Raw genomic sequence first — 19408 nt, 5'->3', positions numbered from 1 at the left:
ACATAAAATGCTTGCCTCATCTTCTCTGTACTGAGGATTCGGGGATTCTGATAACTCCACGCAGTGTCTATCCACTGGATAAATGAGGACAAAGCATTGGAGGTTTTCCAGTGGTTGGCTGAATCCGTTGTACCAGTGATCAAGTGATTTTGGTAGAAAAGCTACTCAATGTTGCCATTTTGCATGTTTGCTTGTGACCACTTGATCCTTTGATCATACCTTTACTTCAGCATCCAGAATGTTGTTAGGACATCCACTTCTTGAACGATGAAATTTTGATATAATTCACAAAGTGTTGTTGTCTTGGTATGAAATGGTGCATATTCCTGAAGAAACAGCTTTACTGATAACCAGATTTGAGACATGAATTCTTCAGGTAGACATTTTTCCCAATGGGGATGGTGCTCTAACAAATGTTAACCTTGCTTTTGGAATTAGTTTATCTGCTCATTTAAGAACAGAACACAAAGTTCACTCTGACAGACTCGATTTACTGTGATTAAGTAGGGTAAACCAATTAATTTAAAAAATCCATAATATCTCATATCAAGAATATTTTGTTTTCTTGCAAATAGCTTTATGCTTCCACTTCTGTTCTCATTAATTTGTTTCACCAGATAAGTTGTAAAATAAGTCAGTGCACTTTTTCTGTCTTTGAAAACAATTCTACTCTGTATGCTCAATACCTGATTTTCCATCAAAACATGAAATCTAATTAAGTGAATTGCCTAAATGACAAAACTGAGAAACACTGAAATGTTAACTTTTGATTACAACGCGTTACGTATGTTTACATGTTACAGAAGATAAAGTCATTGCATCTTTGTACATTCTATTGCCTCATTTACCTAGTATGCTGTTGTTGCAGGAAGGATTTAAAATTTGTCAGTGATGTTGAGAAGGAGATGAGAATGCTTGTGGAAGCTGTGAATAAGGTCAGTATTCAGGTATTCTTTGAGTTATTAAAAGAAACAGTTCTGTTTAGTTTGGGGGGAAGCAGAATAATGTTTATGAAACTTTAGTACTAATAGTTATGGATTAACACTAGATCTGTTTTGACCTTATTAGAACGCACATTTTAATAATAGATAGAACAAAAATTGTAAAACATAACAGTACGATCACTTCTGTGACAGCCAAGCTTTTTTGCATTTTTTTTAAAGATTTGACCAGTGCCAGGTTTTAATGCATCTGTGGATTATTGTTCATTTTTGTATCTCCACTGATAAAGTATTAACCATCAAACATAGTGTTTAAAGGTTGAGACTCTGAGGGTGAAAACCATAGGTTCTTTCAGGCACTGTAGTGGAAGTTGCTTTCAAATCTGTGGAGTGGATACCCTTCTGCATTTTTGTGTGAGGTAGTCCTCTTCCTCCTATAAGGAGACTGGGATTCAGCCTTAATAGTTCAGTAGACTCCAGTATATCTAAAGAGGTCAGTTCCACAGACAAAATCACAGGCCTATAGTAAAAGCAGAATTCTGCCTTCGGGCCTGTCTGGTTAGCGTACTACTGGCTTGCTGCTGCACAGTGCTTGACCTGTTGCATGCAGTTGAAAGTGTAAACCACTCTACCCTCAGTTGTCCTTAGCTCAAGGAACATAACCTTCTGTAGAAAGCATCAATGTCCTTTCCCGTTCTCTCCCTTAGGACTGCTTATGTTCTATTTCAGTCACCTAGTTTTATTTCTTTCTTTTTGTATGGTGTTTCTTAAGCAATCTCGGTGCTTGTCTACCTGTCTAATATTCTTACCTATTTTTTCCATATTGGAATGAAAATCCAAGAGGGATTATTTGTGTCTAATTATGTTCAGGCCCCTCCAATCTCATTTGTTAATACACACGTAGAGTATTTATTATTAGCTAAAAATAACTTGCCCAACATTGTTTTGCCTGTAGTTATCCTATTTTATACCTTTGTATACTGCCTTTATTTTACACACCCACACACAGAAATACATATGTACACATTTGTATATTTGGTAACTGGATATACCAATATATATTCCCATACCAACAGCCTACCAAGATATGTGATGTGGTACAAAAAAGGTGACAATATGTCTTGAATTAGTAATATAGAATGGATTAGTGACATAAAATACAGTGGAACAAGAGAACAGGAGAGCTCAAGAAAATCTCCAATGTTTAGTTCTCAGCAGTAACAAGGTATTTGTTAAATAACAATTCTACAAAACAGACCATTGAGTGTCTATTAAAAAGAGTCTCCATTGCAGAAGAGGATAAAAAAAAAAAAAAAACACAAACTAAGCATGACAATTCTTCCCTTGTCTGACCTAAAGGGAGAATTGCTCAATGCTCATTTAAGCTTCTGTCATGATGAAGATGAACCAGTTAGGCCCACCTGACAATTCAGTACCTCAAGGATGAGTTCTGCACCCACCTGCACCTCAGGCTGTTGGGAATTGCTATTCCATAAGGTACAAGAAGTCCCCAGAAGTCAAATTATATTTCAAAGGGGAAGAGATTTCTTTGTGAACAACAAAGATGTTACACAAGTCTTACTGTTTGGAGTCCATATGTTGTTATGCATGTACAGGTAAAAAATTCTTTTCATGAATTCTTCAGTAGGCAAACTGAACAGTTACCTGAGGAGTCCCATCATAATCTTTGTTCTATACCTCAAAATTCTCTATTTAGTTACATATTAAGTTTCACAAGGCTGTCAATTCCTCCTTGAAATGTTTAGATTCCTGATTACCAGTCATGTTCCCTCTTGCAACCACAGGTATTTGTATTGTGTTGGAGATGTCTCTATACCTGGTAAGTGTTATCACTGCTCTTCATTCAGGCCTGTTGCCCAGCCTGACAAGTCAACTCCCACTTCTTATGTATCCAAAGACTGGATTAATATGTTTGATATGGCATTATGCAAGGGGACTGTGCTTAGTTGTTCTTCTGCCAAGATCCCTAAATCCGTCTTATGCTTGAGTCTCTGTTCAGTTGTTTGTTTACCATGACTCCTAAATCCTTTCTGTCTTGAGATGTGACTCGTGTTCTTTGTTTCTAGATGTAAAGCTTTACTTCCTTCTATTAAAAGTATTTTGCATGCTGGTCTATGAAGCATTCAGGTAGCTCTGCCTGTATCAGTACTATGTATTTTGTACTGATTACTGTTTACTTATGCTTACACATTTTTGTTTTGACTTGTTTATATTTTTGCACTGTTCCTTTGGATGCTAATTTCAGCTTAACTGGATAAATGAGTAATAAAAAGGATTTTGACGCTTTTTGTCAATTTGTAATTTTGTCATTTTGTAAATATACACTTATATATTAATACAGTTAACCTTATCTGTCATTGTATGACTTTGCTTGCTTCATGAATGTCTGTTCCCCTAGACTCATTAGTATGTACTAATCTAGCACAGCAGAGTTGTCACTATTGACATGTGTAAGCAGACAGGACAGAAAACATTCATGTCATCCAGCTCTGTCAGCACATAGACAGAAATTCTGATTTTTGTTTTGAGCCCAGAATAATCTCTTTAAAGATCAGCTTTCTAAAGGTACAAAATCTGTAGAGTTTTCTTTATCCAAATGTTTGTCTATATGCTAAAAGTGTTGTAGTAGGTAGAAGGTTTATTATTGTTTATTGCTAAGTAACTATCCAGACAGTATGTGATTATTGTGAAGACTTACGGAGAAGATTGACCACCACTTTAGGTGTGGTTACTATTTGTAATTTAGCTACTTAACAGTCTGAAAGGTGGCAGGTATTAACCATCCATCTACAGGGCAGGTACACTGTACCTTTAATGTTTATCTTCCTCTGTTAGATATGGTCTGCTACAGATGAATTTAGGTGACTGCAGCAGAATGAGTGTTCTCTTTCTCTCAATGGAGGGGATGAGTTTCATCCTCATTCTGCCTTTCTCTGTAAGAACTGGTGATTAAATGTCTTGCCAAGTTGAATAGTAGAGGAAAGGAGTATAACAAATAGGATTACTGTTAAGCAGCATTCCTCTTTTACAGTAATACTGATTACAGTAAAAATACTGTAAAGGACCCAAGAAGAATTTTCAAGAACCTGTGTTGATTTCTGCAGTTATTTAAATAATTTCCAAGAGTATTCTTTTGCTTAATCTAATCAGTTAAAGATTATATCAAATTAATAGTTTCCTAGAATGTTAAAGAAGAAAGAGTACACAGTACTGCATCAAAGTTACTTCTGGCAGTACTGTGATCATGCAATAATAGACTTGAACTAATATTTGTGTGTGGTTGAAGATATATCAATATTGTCCTTTTATTAGATTCTGAAGTGGGGTTGTCTGCATCTTAATGATTTGAAGAGACTTTTCACATTATTTATAAAGCAGCTGCTTTTTAATGTAACAATTCTCCTTGTGTAATCCAAAGGTGTACTAATAATCAGACATTTGTATTTGAATGTTAAACATAGCTTGTCAGAAGATGTCTTAGAATCATTCAGGTTGGAAGGAGCCTGCAGAGGTAATCTAGTGCGGCTCTTTATTGAAGCAAGAACCAACGCTGAACTCAGCCCCTGAATGAATGGGCTTTATCCAATCAGATGCTGAAAAAGTTTCATAAATCCACTCTGGCTACTCCAAGGGACCTTCTGCCTTCATGTGGCTGATGAGAGGGCTTGCTCTGTGTTTTTTTCACAGGCTTTGAAACGTAGCTTATTGTCTTGTAGTTCTTGTGTTGTCTGTCTTGCTCTTCTTGAAAACCCAACAGTTGCCTTTCTCCAGTCATTAGGCTCCTACCCCCAATGTCTATAACCTTTCAAAAATGATAGAGAACGACACATTCTCCTAGTCTCTCAGTGTTGTTAAATGTGCTGTGTCCAGTTCCAGAAACCTGTACAAGCTGGGACTTCTCTTGCAATCCCTGACTCAAACTTTATCTAATACTGGCAGTTTGTCTTCTTGAACCCTGTCGATAGACCCAAAGACCTCCGAGACCTTGTTGGTGACAACCAAGGCAAAGGCTGAAGCAGAGTGTCTTGAAACCCTGAAGCAGACCGAGTATCTTACCCTCATCTGCATCTGCTGTTGCTAAGGCACCCAATCCGTTAGGAGGGAGGGACGCTTTTTTTTCTGTTCTTTCTTTGACTGTTTATGTAACAATTGTTGTCAAATCAAGCATTATCAGTTTTTGTTTACTGGAAACTGAAACTACGGTTTTGTTGCTATTTAATGACATCAGTAGACTTTATTACTTGGCAGATTTTGCAGATAAATCGCTTCTTTGGTAGAAGGAAGCGATAATTAAACCTGATGCCTTTGTAGCAACCTGCATTGTATGGGCATTGTAGAAACCAGTCTGAAAAAGAAAAATTCTGATAAATTATACTGCTTTTGGGTGTAAGCAGAATGGATGTATTCAGAATTTGTTTCAAACTCAAATATACACATAAATGTGTGTATCTGTGCTTTGAGGTGGGAACTAAATGGATGGTTTTTAGATGATTTTTTTGCCAATACTGATGTAGTAGTATTTTGTAGTACTACATTCTGTCACAGTGGCAAAATTTTAGAGGTAGAAGCACTTTCTCCCACACACCTTTCCTTTCCACTCGCCTTTCTTTGCTTGCTCATTTCCTCATTTGTTATTTATTTATTTATTTATTTATTCTTTTTTAATTCAGGGCAAGCATACAAAGAAGAGTCATTGTTACCCACCAATGAACAGGGATCATCGCAGAATCATCCATGAATTAGCTCAGGTGTATGGCATTGAAAGTGTGAGCTATGACAACGAACCAAAGCGTAACGTTGTTATCACTGCAGTGAAGTACGTAATTCATTTTGTTTTCTAGTAACTGTGTATGTTTATATCACTTAATTGAATGAGTTTATTTACAGTGCAATTTGCAACATGCAGTAGCTTCCATTTAAAAGTTTTTAAAGCATTTTTAAATTGATAATTTGATAGGCTTCTGTTTCCCCCGGTTGAATACGTCTTCAGAGAAGAAAACCCAATTAAAAATGAAAAAGCTAAGAAAAACAAGATTTTGCAGGTCTGTTTTCCATTTGGCTTAGCAGTAACTTCTTGTCTTTTTGTCATCAGCTAAATTTGACAGAAGTATCAAAGATGATAAATGTAATAAAATTTTATGAATATTAATGGCTGGATAGAGAAGTCACATCTAAATTTGCACCTTCTTTGAAGAAGGCTCGTATTGGAACTTATTGTTCTCTACCCACCTGAACCTGCCACAGAAAGTCCTGTCCTCTCTTTTCTGTTAATGGACAAAGATGGAAACGGATTACTGCAAATATAAAAGATGTCTAAGCAAAATTAGAGATGCTTGGAGAGGGCACGTAGAGGGAAGTTCATAGTATAAAAGGAAATGAAGGGAATATAGCTGGGGGAAAAGCAAGGTTATTGCACTGGAGAGAGTGTGGCTTCCTTGATTCTTTTGTCACGGAGTGGGTTATGTAGTTTAACATTGTCAAATTTTAATTCAGCACTGTCAAATTGTGGTTCTTCGGCAACCCGTTTAATTGGTTTTTAACTGTAGATATTGGCTATAGTTAAAAAATTAAAAATAAAAAATTGCTACCATCCCTGCTATTACAGTGCAATTAGCTGCTCCTGAGCCTCCTAGCTTAGAATCTTGATTTCTTTCAGTAAAGATGGGACATTACTTTAAGATAACTCTTAATGTTTCTGTGAACCAATTTAAGATATCTCCCTTCCTACAAAAGAAGGGTGAGAAGAGAGACCACATTTGAAAAAGCTTCCTTAGAAAAAGGAAGGGGCTGGAGGATTATGAGAAATTAGTAAAGAAGAGGAAAGTGTCAGAGAAAGAGCATGACAGATGATGTTTTAAAAGCAAAGTCGTATGATGCAATGTTAGAATGGGAAGTCTTCTGTAGTGTTATAAGTTGCACACTTGCTCCTTCCCTTGTGTTGATAAGGGAAGATCATGCAATGCAGAACACAAATGCTGCACTTTTACTTCTGCTCTTACAGACAATGAGTGCTCTATAACAATGTTTTTCAGCTCCGTAGCAATGTTTCCTAATTGAATTAATCCAAGGATTCTTTTCATTGTCATTTTATTTGAAGTGGCAAAGACCACTTCTTCGAGACATAAAACTCATTGAAGCCTCAGACAATTAATAGCTCAAGTTCTAGGATGATATTTTTAGAGTATTTTGTAGAATCAAAGAATGGTTTGGGTCAGAAGGGACCCTAAAGATCACCTAATTTCAACCCCCCTGCCATGGGCAGGGACACCTCCCACTAGACCAGGTTGCTCACAGCCCCATCCAACCTGGCCTTAAACACTTCCAAGGATGGGGCATCAAGAGGTTCTCTGCACAACCTGTTCCAGTGCCTCACTACCCTCTGAGTAAAGAATTTCTTCCTAATACCTAATCTAAATCTTCCCTGTTTTAGTTTAAAGCCATTACTCCTTGTCCTCTCACTATACTCCCTGACAAAGAGTCCCTCTCTGGCTGTCTTATAGACCCCCTTTAAGTACTGGAAGACTGCAGTACGGTCTTTCTGGAACCTTCTCTTCTGTAGGCTGAAAAACCCCAGCTCCCTCAGTCTGTCTTTGTAGTAGAGGTGCTCCAGCCCATTTGATCATCTTTGCTGCCCTCCTCTGGACTTGCTCTGATAGGTCCATGTCTTTCTTGTGTTGGGGGCCCCAGAGATGAATGCAGTAAGCCCTAAAGCTGAGTTCAGTTTCACAACAGCTTCTTCAAATCCAGGTTCTAGTCAACACAAAGCCCAAAAGGTTTGATTCAGTTTTTCATCCTGTTTTCAGTATTCCCTGCAGATTTCTTTTAGGGGCGTTTCCAAGTATACATAATGAGAAATGACGCTAGGCAAAAAGCACTATTTTTTTCCTGTTCTTCCCCATTATGCCACTGAAACGGTAACATGACCATACAAGTTGGATCAGAGGAGTGAGAAAGCATCCTTGGTGCTAAGAGTTCCTCTGGCCAGATAATAGGCTAGGAGCAAGCAACATGATTCTACTTTGCCATCGGCCCCTGTACCCATCATCATTCCACCACATCAGTAAGAGTTGATCATGTTAGCTGCGTTAGAATCACTGGTGTACAGCATCACCAGTGTCTGAGCATATAAAGAATATTCCCAGCGTTGAATGTCAAGGTTGATCTTAAGTGCCCTTCTCAATGCTTCCCTGCTGGTTGCCTTTGTAGTCACTATCTTTTTGAGCAGTTGCAATACCAGATTCCTTCGGACCCAGGATTCCTTCCATGGGGCACTACCTATTTAAAAGTTTATATCCAGACTGGTATGGCAAGAAGGGGAAGGCTTTCCTCATTAAGTTGACACACGCACTTCCCTGTGCCTGTCAGTGATTTCCTCGACTATCTTACTTGCACTAGTTTCCTCCCTTGATAGTTCAGGGTGCCAGAGCCTCGGGCACTGTCATTAAGGGGTGCTTGCCTGTTACGTAGTGACCAGTGTTTATAAGTAGCTTGTATGGACTTGAGGCATCCTCGAAGGGTTCTTGAGAACAGTCATCCCTATAAGGCCCATGTTTTTGGTGTTCCTTCTAGGAACAGCATTTCGTTTAATGTTTATATATAATTTAATTATATATGTAGGTGAGTATATAAATATATCTTTATACCCAGGCTTATATAGATTTTTAGAGAGAGATTTAATATGTGGTTAAATTTTAATGCATAACTATATAGTTAATATGTTTAAATTACTTTAGTATGTTATGGCAGTTTTCTGATAAAATAATTGTAGGATTTTTTACCTCATAATTTCTATGTAAATGCAGCTTTAAGCTCAGAAATGCACAGAACATTATTCAATAATAACAATATAGTGTAATTATTAAGTGTTTTGGTCACATTAGGTAAGTGTAAATTCATTTACTCCTACTTTGCATTCTAAGTTGGTTTGTCAGAGACATAGAAGACTGTTAAGAACAGTAAGAGGTACAGGTTGTCATCTTGGAAAATGCATGGAAAGGTACTGCAGAGTTGTCACAAAGATACCTGAAATCATAGCCTGAGTAGAGAATGCATATTCTCTCTTTCTTCTCTCAACAGACAAGGTAATGGGCACAAATTAAAATCATCAGGTTTGAAACAGTTGCAGGAAGAAGATTCATACAATATGTAACAATTGTGGAATGGGTTGCTCAGAAAGTCAGTGACTTGCTGTATATAAGAATAAACAACAATGTTAGAGTTATAAATATATAATTTAATGTATAGTTACTCGTCTGCTATTTTCTTTGTATGTATACTAGTGGTTTTAAATATAATGGTACTTGTGAGAACAGAAGAATGGGAAAGGCTAAGGTTACCTTAAATTATAAAGTCATAAATAGGCGTTCAGGCAAATGTTTGTTTCCAATGTGGAATAAAATTTACTGTTAAGTTATGAATGCAGTGTAAATAGGAGGACAAGAATGAAGGACAAGAAGCAGCATTTATTTACCTGTTTGGAAATGGAGAGGCCAAGCTAATTTATTCTCCATATAAAAAGTAGCTAGCCAAAAAATGTATCATGTGCAAGTAATATTCAGAGAAGAGTCTACATCTCAGAAGGTAGTGAAACATTCCTAAGAAGAAGAGGCATTCAGATATAAATAGGAAAGCAATGCTGTTTAGTGTACCAGAATGGTGGTGGAAGGCTTTTCAGTCTTGCAATTACACTGGAACCATGACTGGAAGTTGAAATAAAGCAAACTCTTGAAAGTGACTCATAGGAAACTTTAAGACATCTCCACAGCCTGTTAAAGATAGAGTGTGTAGGATACTTATTTTGAAAAATTTTGGCTTAGATGCCTTTTTGTAATAATCTTTCAAAGCAATTTCCATGGTTTTTTATATCCTTTCCCTGCCTCCAGCCAGTGCAGGCTTTGGATATGGACTGTGCAGTACTGAAGTTGCATGTCATTCACAGCCAATACAAGCCTAGGGACGTGCTAAAGCATACTGTCTTCCTGTATTGGAGAAAATACTGCCCTGCACCATGGCCACAGGGTGGCCCTTGTATTGCAGAGGGCACAAGCAGAAGTGGGATGCTTCATTGTACGGTTATGGTTGCATAATAGATAGTAACTTAAGTGGAGGGCAGGAAGAGCTGTTTGATTATTTGTTTTTTATTTCTTAGTGCATATCATTTTTCTGGTCTCATGCACCTGGGCTAACTGGTAAGGAAGTGGCACTGCACTGTGAGGCCCTGGCACAGGCTGCCCAGAGAAGCTGTGGATGCCCCATCCCTGGAAGTGTTTAAGGCCAGGTTGGATGGGGCTGTGAGCAACCTGGTCTGGTGGGAGGTGTCCCTGCCCATGGCAGGGGGGTTGAAATCAGGTAATCTTTAAGGTCCCTTCTGACCCAAACCATTCTGTGATTCTGTTACTGTTCCTTGGAGAGGACTGCTTCACAGGGGCCTAGTTTTAGTGCAGAGTGATGAGTAAGTTTAATGCGACTTGTTGCCAGAGTTTAAGAACATGATTCCACAGCACTGGATATTGTAAAGATGCAATGATCTGTGAACATAGACCTTGTTGCAGCCTACAGCTTCCTCATGAGGGGGAGAGATGAGGAAGGTGCTGATCTTTTTTCTCTGGTGGCCAGTGATAAGACCCAAGGGAGGAACAGCATGAAGATGCATCAAGGGAGGTTCACATTGGATATTAGGAAAAGGTTCTTCTCTGAGAGGGTGGTTGAGCCCTTGAGCAGGCTCCCCAGGTAAGTGATTGTGGCATCAAGCCTGTTGGAGTTCAAGAAGCATTTGGACAACAGTCTCAGAGATATGGTTTGATTTTTAGGTAGTCCCGTGTGGAGCCAGGAGCTGGACTCGATCCTTGTGGGTTACTTCTGATTCAGGATATTCTGTGACTCTATGAAAATTAAATAGTTATATAGATGAAATACAAATATGAACTCTGACACTGGGACCACTACTTTTAAGTGTAACTTTTTTGCCCTAATTTCTTAATGAATATAAATTCCTATTGAATAAAATAACCTTTTCTTTTATTTTTCTAGAGGGAAATCCATTTGTCCAAGCAATACTTTAACTTCTGTGCTAGATAAAGAAATGCAGAACAGGCCTCCACCTCCTATTCCTCATTACAAACAAACAGATAAGTAAGAAATGTGTTTCTAAAACGGTGTTCTTCAATTTTGTGCTGATTAACTTAAGGAAGAGTGTTCATGAACTTCAATTTTATGCTCCCTTAGTCTTTGTTTTCTCAACCTACATGCTGCTTCGGAGCTTGCAGCCTGCACTAAGCTTTTCTGTCCACAGAAGTAAACCTGAAATGAAATGCGAACAGAATGTAGGATTGACTATGATATAAGAGCAGTAAAAAAAAAAAAACAAATATTGTGGACCTCTCTTTTTTATAAAGATTACATAGTTGAGAAGAGATGAATGTTTTGGAGGTTTGGGGTGTTTTATATCTTTAACTTTGCTGTGTAAAAGATGAGTAGTGTCTTACTGGCATAAAATAATTTATTAGGACAGTTAGTAAATTTATTTTTATTTATGTTTATATTTTATTATTTAAAGGCATGTTTTAACATTTAGTCTTCAGTACATTAGTGTTTTTGCAGTAAATATTACTAATAAATGGTGGTTTCTGGTAAAACTTGAAAACAAATTGTATCAATTCAGCCATGCACTGATATATATTAATTTGATCAAGTATATGTTTTTTTCCCCCAAAATCATAGTTAAATGTTTTCTGAAGCATTAAGATATTTCCATTAGAACATAATTTAGAACATGCCATCTATCAGTGCAGCATGCATACTCACACTGAGATGTTACGGAAATTTGTGACTTCAACTTACTTTCATCTCGTGTTTCATGCAAAGTGAGTAACATCTAATATTCTTATAATTTCAGGAGTAGTGGAAGCAGTGGTTTATCCAAACCATTAAAAGAAGAGCCAGTAATTGACTACTTTGATGTCCAAGACTGAAATGGTTGATGTAGAATTACGATACAGAAGCTTACAGGTGAAGATACTAAATTATTGTGCAAGGCACTTTTTGGTTATCTGTCAAATGATCAGTTGTTCAGCATGTTCATGGTTTAACATCTAAAATTAGATCGTGATACTTTATAGTTTACATCACTGCATAGTACTTAACAGTAGTATAATTTTTTTCAACCTGTGTTTGCTGCATTTTTTTTATCTAATATGCTGTCAGAATGATGTAAATTTCCATCAATGCCTTTAAAGTGAGAGAACTGGTAATCAAATAGATTCTTTTGAGTAGTGAGAACAACAATAAATCTTAAAGATTTACTTCAACATATCTCACACAATTTAAACTAAACCAGGAATAATCTTTGTTAAAAGCACTAAAGGGAATATTCATAAAGCATTTTCATCTTTTTATTAATTCATATCCATGTTAATGTGGTAAATCTGGGAATTTTAGTTACTCCTTTGCATGGAAGGAAATACAAAATTTAGTCAGTCTTGAAGTACAAGTATATGCTCTAAATGCCACTTAAGAGCACAGGTTCCTTTTGTGTCTGAAGAACTGGGACTTGTGGAAGGTGGGGAATTAAGGCTTATTTTGTTTTACCTCAAATTTGACATTAAAAAAAAAAAAAAGACAAAATTATTGATGTTACTCAAGACCTTGAACAAGATAAGCTTTTGTATATTATTTTGGTGTTCTATTTGATTTAGTTTTTATTTAGATATGTTAGCTTGATGGTCTTGTTTTTTTTGCATGGTTTTTGTTAATGGTTTATTACCTTTTTCTGTACTGTGCAAGCTTAAGGGGATGTATGAAGTTTGGTCTAAGTGTATTATGAATCTGGAACAATTTTTGTAAAATTTGTAAGAACATGTTTCTTAGCTCTTTGCCAGTGGAAGGTATTTGTTGCATGGGAAATGCCATGAACAAAATGGGATGGTGGTATAAACGGTATAACACTCTCTTAGATGGTGAATTGTTTCCAGATCACGAGCTGAAGTGGGAGAGAGGTGATTCTGATCAGACCTACAAAGTGGCACAGTTCTTGACTTTGAGTGATACATGTTGTCTAGGGGAGATGGTTCTTTCAATTAGTAACTTCCTTCATTTGGCACTGGTTTGCTCTGTTTCTTGTTCCTTGTGGCTACATGTAGCACTAGAGGTGAGTACCCTGTACAGCATCAGAGGCTGCTGCTGTTCAAAGGGGCTTAGAACAATAAAGAAACAGACCTCATGAAAGCCTTGATGGTTTGGGTTTCAGCTAGTTTACTATGCTGTAGTGTGAGGTTTGTAGCCAAGAAAATGAAAGGAAGGGATCCGTACTTAAATTTACGTAGTTACAAAATGGTTAGTCTTAAATGTGAAGTATTCTGTGGCTACATTTCATCCTGAACATCCTGAGCTTGTGAAACAATGAACAGCAAAGTCGCAGATGATATCTGCCCCCAAAATCTTTTCAGAATTAAAACATGTTATTGCATATTTTTGTGTGTTTATTATTTTGCATAAAAGAAAGTCGTACGTGTTTCTAAATGTTTCAAATGCATGTCACCAGTTACCTTCTGGTAGAACAGTTACCAGAAGGACTCTCATTTCTCAAGACTGTTCAGGCTTTTAATTTGTTCATAGTGGTTTAAATTACTTTTACCTCTTTGTCTTACTTTTTGAGAACAAAAACTAAGAATAAATTAACAAAGCTTATAGTACCCTTATTTTTTAAGCAAATTGTTGTTTGATCCTACAAGGCGTACTGCTTTGTGAAGTTCAGCTAAAGTTAAAGAAATTAGTTACTTTGCATCTTTCCAGGAATCTTTTCTTCAGTCCCATCATTGTGAGGAATGTATCTATTCCAGTGCTTGCAGACAAGTGCCAGTTCACTGTGGCTAGACAAAGGCTAATTCCTGTGTAGAAACCCAGAGCTATCTTAAGAGAGCAGTGTTTTCAGGCTGGTAACACCAACAGGGAGAATGTATCTAGTTACACTACGAAGGTTGGTTCTGGACAGGAGCCTGCCACACACGTCCGGTGAGCTGAAAGTGTAGGTAAAGTGAGCTCCAGCATATGTGTGGCTAATGAAGTTGGTATTCTGTAGGTAGACCTAACACACGCAGACACACACACACACACACAACCTAAGTGATTTAGTTGATATTAAACAGCATAAAGCTGAAGCCTGTTAACTTTTCACGTTTTCATATGAATACAGCTAATGTTTCACATTTGCACCTCTGATTTGAAATATTAAAACTTAAAAGGTTTTAGTAGCATTATATTTATCTCTGTTTCATTCTTTTAAATCAAATTATGGCTTTAACGTAAATATGTGAACCTGGTGAGATGCACTTCTGCAGCCTGCTGTTTTTAATAAGAAAACCCAGGTAATCTGCAGCTTCTCAAGTTGGACTACTTAATTATACTGAATCTGTTCATACTGAGAAATCATAATGTTCATTACTAAATATCTTAACTGCACATATATTAACTCTTTTACATAGATGTGTAAATTACACATCTCTGTATCACGGCTGTTGGAGACTGTCGTTATGAAGCAAGTCACATGTATGAAAATGTTTGCTTTGAAATGCATTTTAATAACTTGGTTAAAAACATGATACCGTGATACCATACCCAGGGAATTAATACCAAAACCAAAAAGTATTGATGTCTTTCTTCCCAGAACACAGTAACATAGCCTTAAAAAGGAACTCAGCAGTTTAACAGTGGTGCTCTTCTTTCTGTTCTCATTTGCTTTTGCTGCAATGTCTGTGACTTTAATACTGAAGAGTACTAAAGACTGCAGTTCTGAAATCTATGATAACTCATTTTCATACTGCACATGTGCCTCGTGGAAATGTTTTTCGATTAGCTATTTTGTAAATCCCATGAGCAGGCCTTTACATCTTTTATCTGATAGAAGAATGAGAGAATAAGAGAGAGCTTTGCATCAGTGAAGTCAGTAGCAAAAACCTTATTGACATGACTGTAACCAAGACTTAAGCTTGAATATGCTAGTCATTTTCCAGAGCCCTTAGAATAATACTATTTCTTGCAGATTTATTTGATATAAGTACTCTGCAATAAGTGTCTTTTGAAATAACTTGTGTGATGTAAGTTGGAAGTCATGTAACTTCATTAAGTGCTTTTAAAATTGTGTATAAAATAGATATTTTGGCATTTGGGCTGTGCTATTACTGATCTGTATTGTTTAATGCATTTAAAGTGCTCTGAGTATTCAGTGCTTGGATTTAACCTAAAATTGTGTAAGATGTGTAAGTAGACTTCAGTATCACTGCTACTGTGGCACTTTTGTACAATATCTGCCAGATAAGGAAATAAGCAAAATAAAACTGTTCTAAATCACTTTTCTTAAGTTATTTGTTGAAAGCTTTTTATTTTACTTGATTTTTTGAAGTTGGTGTAAAATGACTTTCATTATAAACCTGAAATAAATGCAAGTTGAAAGTTCTGTGCTTTGGAATTGTTTGCAAGTTTTATCTTGGTATTCCAAGGTTGGGAGACTGATATGGTATCACAGAGAAAAACTAAAGATTTAAATGGAAGTTTGGGGAGTCCATTTCCTCAAATTTTGAAATATCACATACAATGTCCTGAAGTTGAAGTGATTTTAACTTGCTGTAAGAAAACTGAAGCAAGTAAAGAGGGACTCCGTGGGAAATAGTAAAGATTACCTGCTGCCTTCTTGGGATTCAGTAGTACAGGAGAGTTGATTGTCAGAATGGAAGTTTACATTTTGGTTATCTGAAAAACCCTTTGTCTTCCCAAAGGCTACCTGACAATAAAATGTATAATTGTAATTTCATCATTGTTTGCCCACCATTCACTTGGAACGGTGACTCTAAAGAAGAGTGGTATTTGGGAGTGTGTGAGAGGGACAGAGAGGACTCATGCCACTTAGAAGTCTCTGAGGTCATTAGATTTAACAAATACACTGTGACAAATGTGGTCATACAATATGGTAAAGACAGCCAACACAATTTGGTACATGGCAGGGAGACTCAAAAAGCAAACAGTCTGAAAATAAAAAGTTTGAAATGTTTTGAGGTGCTTCATCCTGAAACCTTTATAATACCAAGTAATGCATCTCCAATGGCAAAAGTCACAGAAGTGAGTAACAGGCTGTGGCCTGAGCTAGTATGTCAGGTGGAGTGCGGGATGGCTCAGAGGAATTCAAGAAATGATCTGAGATTGAAGAGCTCTTGAAAGACGACTCAAAATCTTCTGTATTATTGGCTCATCTGCCATAATTTCATAATTTAGACTTATATTCATGCTCCAAAATATCCTGAGAAGTGACATGTTACATGCAATGTAAGCATTGCAAAACAGATCTTAATTGGAAATGGAATTGGAAATCTCTGCCTAAAAAAATACATGCAGTTCAGGACTGTCACTGACTAGAAAGTGACCAAACATGTCAGTATTATCAGTGTGTGCAAATGGCAGCAGAAGAGACTAATTGATTTTAGTATGTATTCAATCAATAGTAGATCTTGGCCATGTTTGAAAATTGTCAGGGAAGTTATGACATGGTCACAACAGTCTCTTACCATTAGTAGATAAATAGTAGAGAGATAAATAGATAAAAATAGATAAATTCTAGATAAAATACTACTATTCAAAGACTGTTGGGTTTCTGTCGTTTTAGCCTTTATAGGTGTCAAGTTTCTGCTGCATTCCCAGCAGAAGCCTTCCTATTTAATTAACGCTGCTGTCATCTTTTACTAACATTCTGAATTCTGAAGACCAGATCTTTGTTGTCTTAGGATTCTTGGAGGCAGTAGTGCAGTTCCTTGAGCAGAGGGAAAGTGGCCCTGTTGCAGCTGTCTTGGGTGAGGCCAGGTCCCTGGTTCTCAACTCTGTTGCCCAGGAGGGGCAAAAGAGGGAAGAGAGGGGCTTGACGAGTAGAGCTTGATCCTGGGCCATCAGACAACCTCATCATTCCATTCTCTCCATTCTTTCCTGAGCCATCATCTCTTTGAGGATGGTATCCTGGCTGCATAGGTCACCAAGAGGTTCCCATCAGTAGCCAGGCTCCTAGTTCCCTTACAATCCCTCCAAGCTGTGGTTGTATCACTCCTAGAGTAACTAGAGGGTCCCAGGAAAATAAATACGAGTCCTGGCAAACATCATTGTCACAGATTCTGAGCTTACCACTGTATTGCTGCCTGAGCCTAGAAGTGGCATGTCTCCTTTCACGCTGTGGTGACAGCGGTGCTTTGCATCGTGAGCCTGGCTGCTGTTGTACTACCGCCTGCCGTTGCTTTGAGCAGTGTTTGCACAGTTCCCCTTTATTCCTCAGTAAGTACTGTGCTGCTTCTGCAGAGCAGGCTAACAACCAGAAATGTCCAGTTACTTACTGGAAAACAGGATGTCTGGTGTCATGCTGTGTGAAGTTAGTTCCCCAAAAGGACAATGGGAAACTTTGCAACAGGACCCTATTGCAGCTAGCAACATGTGGAGCCTTTCAGCACCCATCTGAAGCACAGGTGAGTGTCTTTAGGGGGTGAAAGCTGCTTCTGACTGTGCTTTACTCCCATCTAGAGTAGAGCTGTGGTATGGGTGAGGTGCCTTTGTGGCAGCCCTGACTTATACCTGGTTCTGACACCCCATGAGATGCTATTTACAGCTCTGTGCATTTTTTTCCCAAGACATGTGTCCACTTTCACCCTTCTATGGAAAATGCAGCTGTCTTTCACAACAGCAAATGGGTTCTGCCACTAAGAATCTTTTCAGAATACAGACCAAGACGTAGCGCACTTCTGGTGTTTCAGGCAATCCTCTGTAAATTGGTTTAGGCTTTGTTCTTGTATGACCTACTGTTGCCACCTCTAGAGCTGTTCTCGGTGAGAGGAAGGCGGGGCAATTAAAACAAGGACAGACTGTATTAACTACCAGCAGTAAAACTGCATCAAACCTGCTGATCCTTGCTTCTGGGGCAGAGAACATGCCATGCACTGTAAAAGCATCCAGTAAAAGGCAGGGATATAGAAGACAAACTGTGCGTGGAGGGGAAGAGAAAGAAAACATCTCCATTTCACAGGTTCAGAAGGAAGGCACAAGGAGTGTAAAAAACCATCCACAGTATCCTGTGCGCTAGACTCGAGCTGGGATATGGCACAGAAGCATAAGCATTTTGATTTGCTCCATCACGGCACTTCAAGGAAGCAAGAGAGATGTCTCTGGACTGCTACTGATGCAATATTTTGCAATTTTTTCTTGCAGGGATTCTGGATGAACAAAGGCTTTCCTTCTGTTGTAACTGCCTGGAGGTTTTCCTGACCTTTCTTTCCCCTCCCATTTTTCCAGGTGGATTAAATTGTTCAGTCAGAAAGCATGAATATAACACCAGGAAGCTAGGGACTGTAACACCACAAAATGGTAATTGCTTAATACTTCAGGCCATATTAGTTTCAGCACAGACAGACCCTCAGCCAGGGATGACAGAGTGCCAACAGCTCCCAGCACAGTGACTGACAGAACTGGGATGTGGCAAATTGCACTCTCAAAGCCCACGGCAGGACGAGGGCTAGGGGATAGGCTTTGCATTACGAACAGTCATGCATTACATTCTTACAACAAAGGATAAAGTAGGACAGCCCATGACTACTTCCCCCCCCCCCCCCCCAACCCATCTATCTTGAAATGTTTTCCATCGTCCTCTCATTCTCCTTTGCTACTCTAAAAGACTGGCAGCTGTACTGCTGGTGTGATGTTACTTAAATTTTTATGCTACGTTACACATTTGTACTAAATGAAAGGGATGTTGCTGGCTGTGAAAGTCACATGAATTGAAAGAACAGCTTAGGGTGTGACATCTACTGATAACTGAGTAACAGGATTGCTTTTTCCTCCTCTCAAACCAACGCTGCAATTGAACCTCAGTACATTATTGCCATATTTGAGGTCTCTGTCCTGTATCTGTAAAGAGTAAGGCCCAACTGAGGCACCCAAGTGTACGAGATTTCGATCCCCCAAAAACCTTTCTTACAGACCACCAGCTGGGTGGTTTGTAGCACTCCCAGCCCATTCACACCTGGCGCTGCCCCAGTGCAAGCACCTCACCTCAGCCAGAAGACGCTCAGCAATACGAAGGTTTGTGTCTAGTCAGCGGGAAGAATGAGGTACCACTAAAAGGCTCTAAGGAAAAACTGTGAGGCCACACATAAGGTCCTGAGTGGGAACGGACCTGGACCAGGGCTAGCCCAAAGTAAACATAAAGCAAAGGTGAAATTTAGTCTGTCTGAACGGTTTTCCAGCTGGCAGAGGCACTCCGGGTTCCATCCCTCAGTTCAGGACCATTCCTGTATCTTGTCAGTTACTGCTTAGCTTTAAAATAAAACCAGCAAATAGTTGCTCCTATTCCCACAGGTCCCAGCACTTTGTGCTCTCTTCTTTGCTGTGGTGGCTTCCCCAGGCAATACTCCCCATGCAGGACAGCCCCT

General features: G+C 38.3%; 1 protein-coding gene across 2 annotated transcripts in view; it reads left to right on the top strand.

Moving 5' to 3' along the window:
* NFX1 (nuclear transcription factor, X-box binding 1) overlaps positions 1–15411 on the top strand; it is a 61809-nt gene extending 46398 nt beyond the window's left edge. The window contains exons 21-24 of one of the 2 annotated variants that reach the window (XM_080578127.1): positions 869–935; positions 5633–5778; positions 10992–11089; positions 11851–15411. In XM_080578127.1, the coding sequence (XP_080434253.1) occupies positions 869–935; positions 5633–5778; positions 10992–11089; positions 11851–11891 (352 nt within the window). In that variant the 3' untranslated portion in view covers positions 11892–15411. Of the gene's footprint in view, positions 1–868; positions 936–5632; positions 5779–10991; positions 11094–11850 lie in introns of both variants that reach the window. The other variant, XM_080578126.1, reaches the window with a different exon arrangement.
* The last annotated feature ends 3997 nt before the right edge of the window (positions 15412–19408 follow it).

This window comes from Anser brachyrhynchus (assembly GCF_964034855.1).
Source record: "Anser brachyrhynchus genome assembly, chromosome: 2".
Taxonomy (NCBI): Eukaryota; Metazoa; Chordata; class Aves; order Anseriformes; family Anatidae; genus Anser; species Anser brachyrhynchus.
Note: the sequence above shows the minus strand (reverse complement) of the source record. Positions and strands in the feature narration are given on the sequence as shown.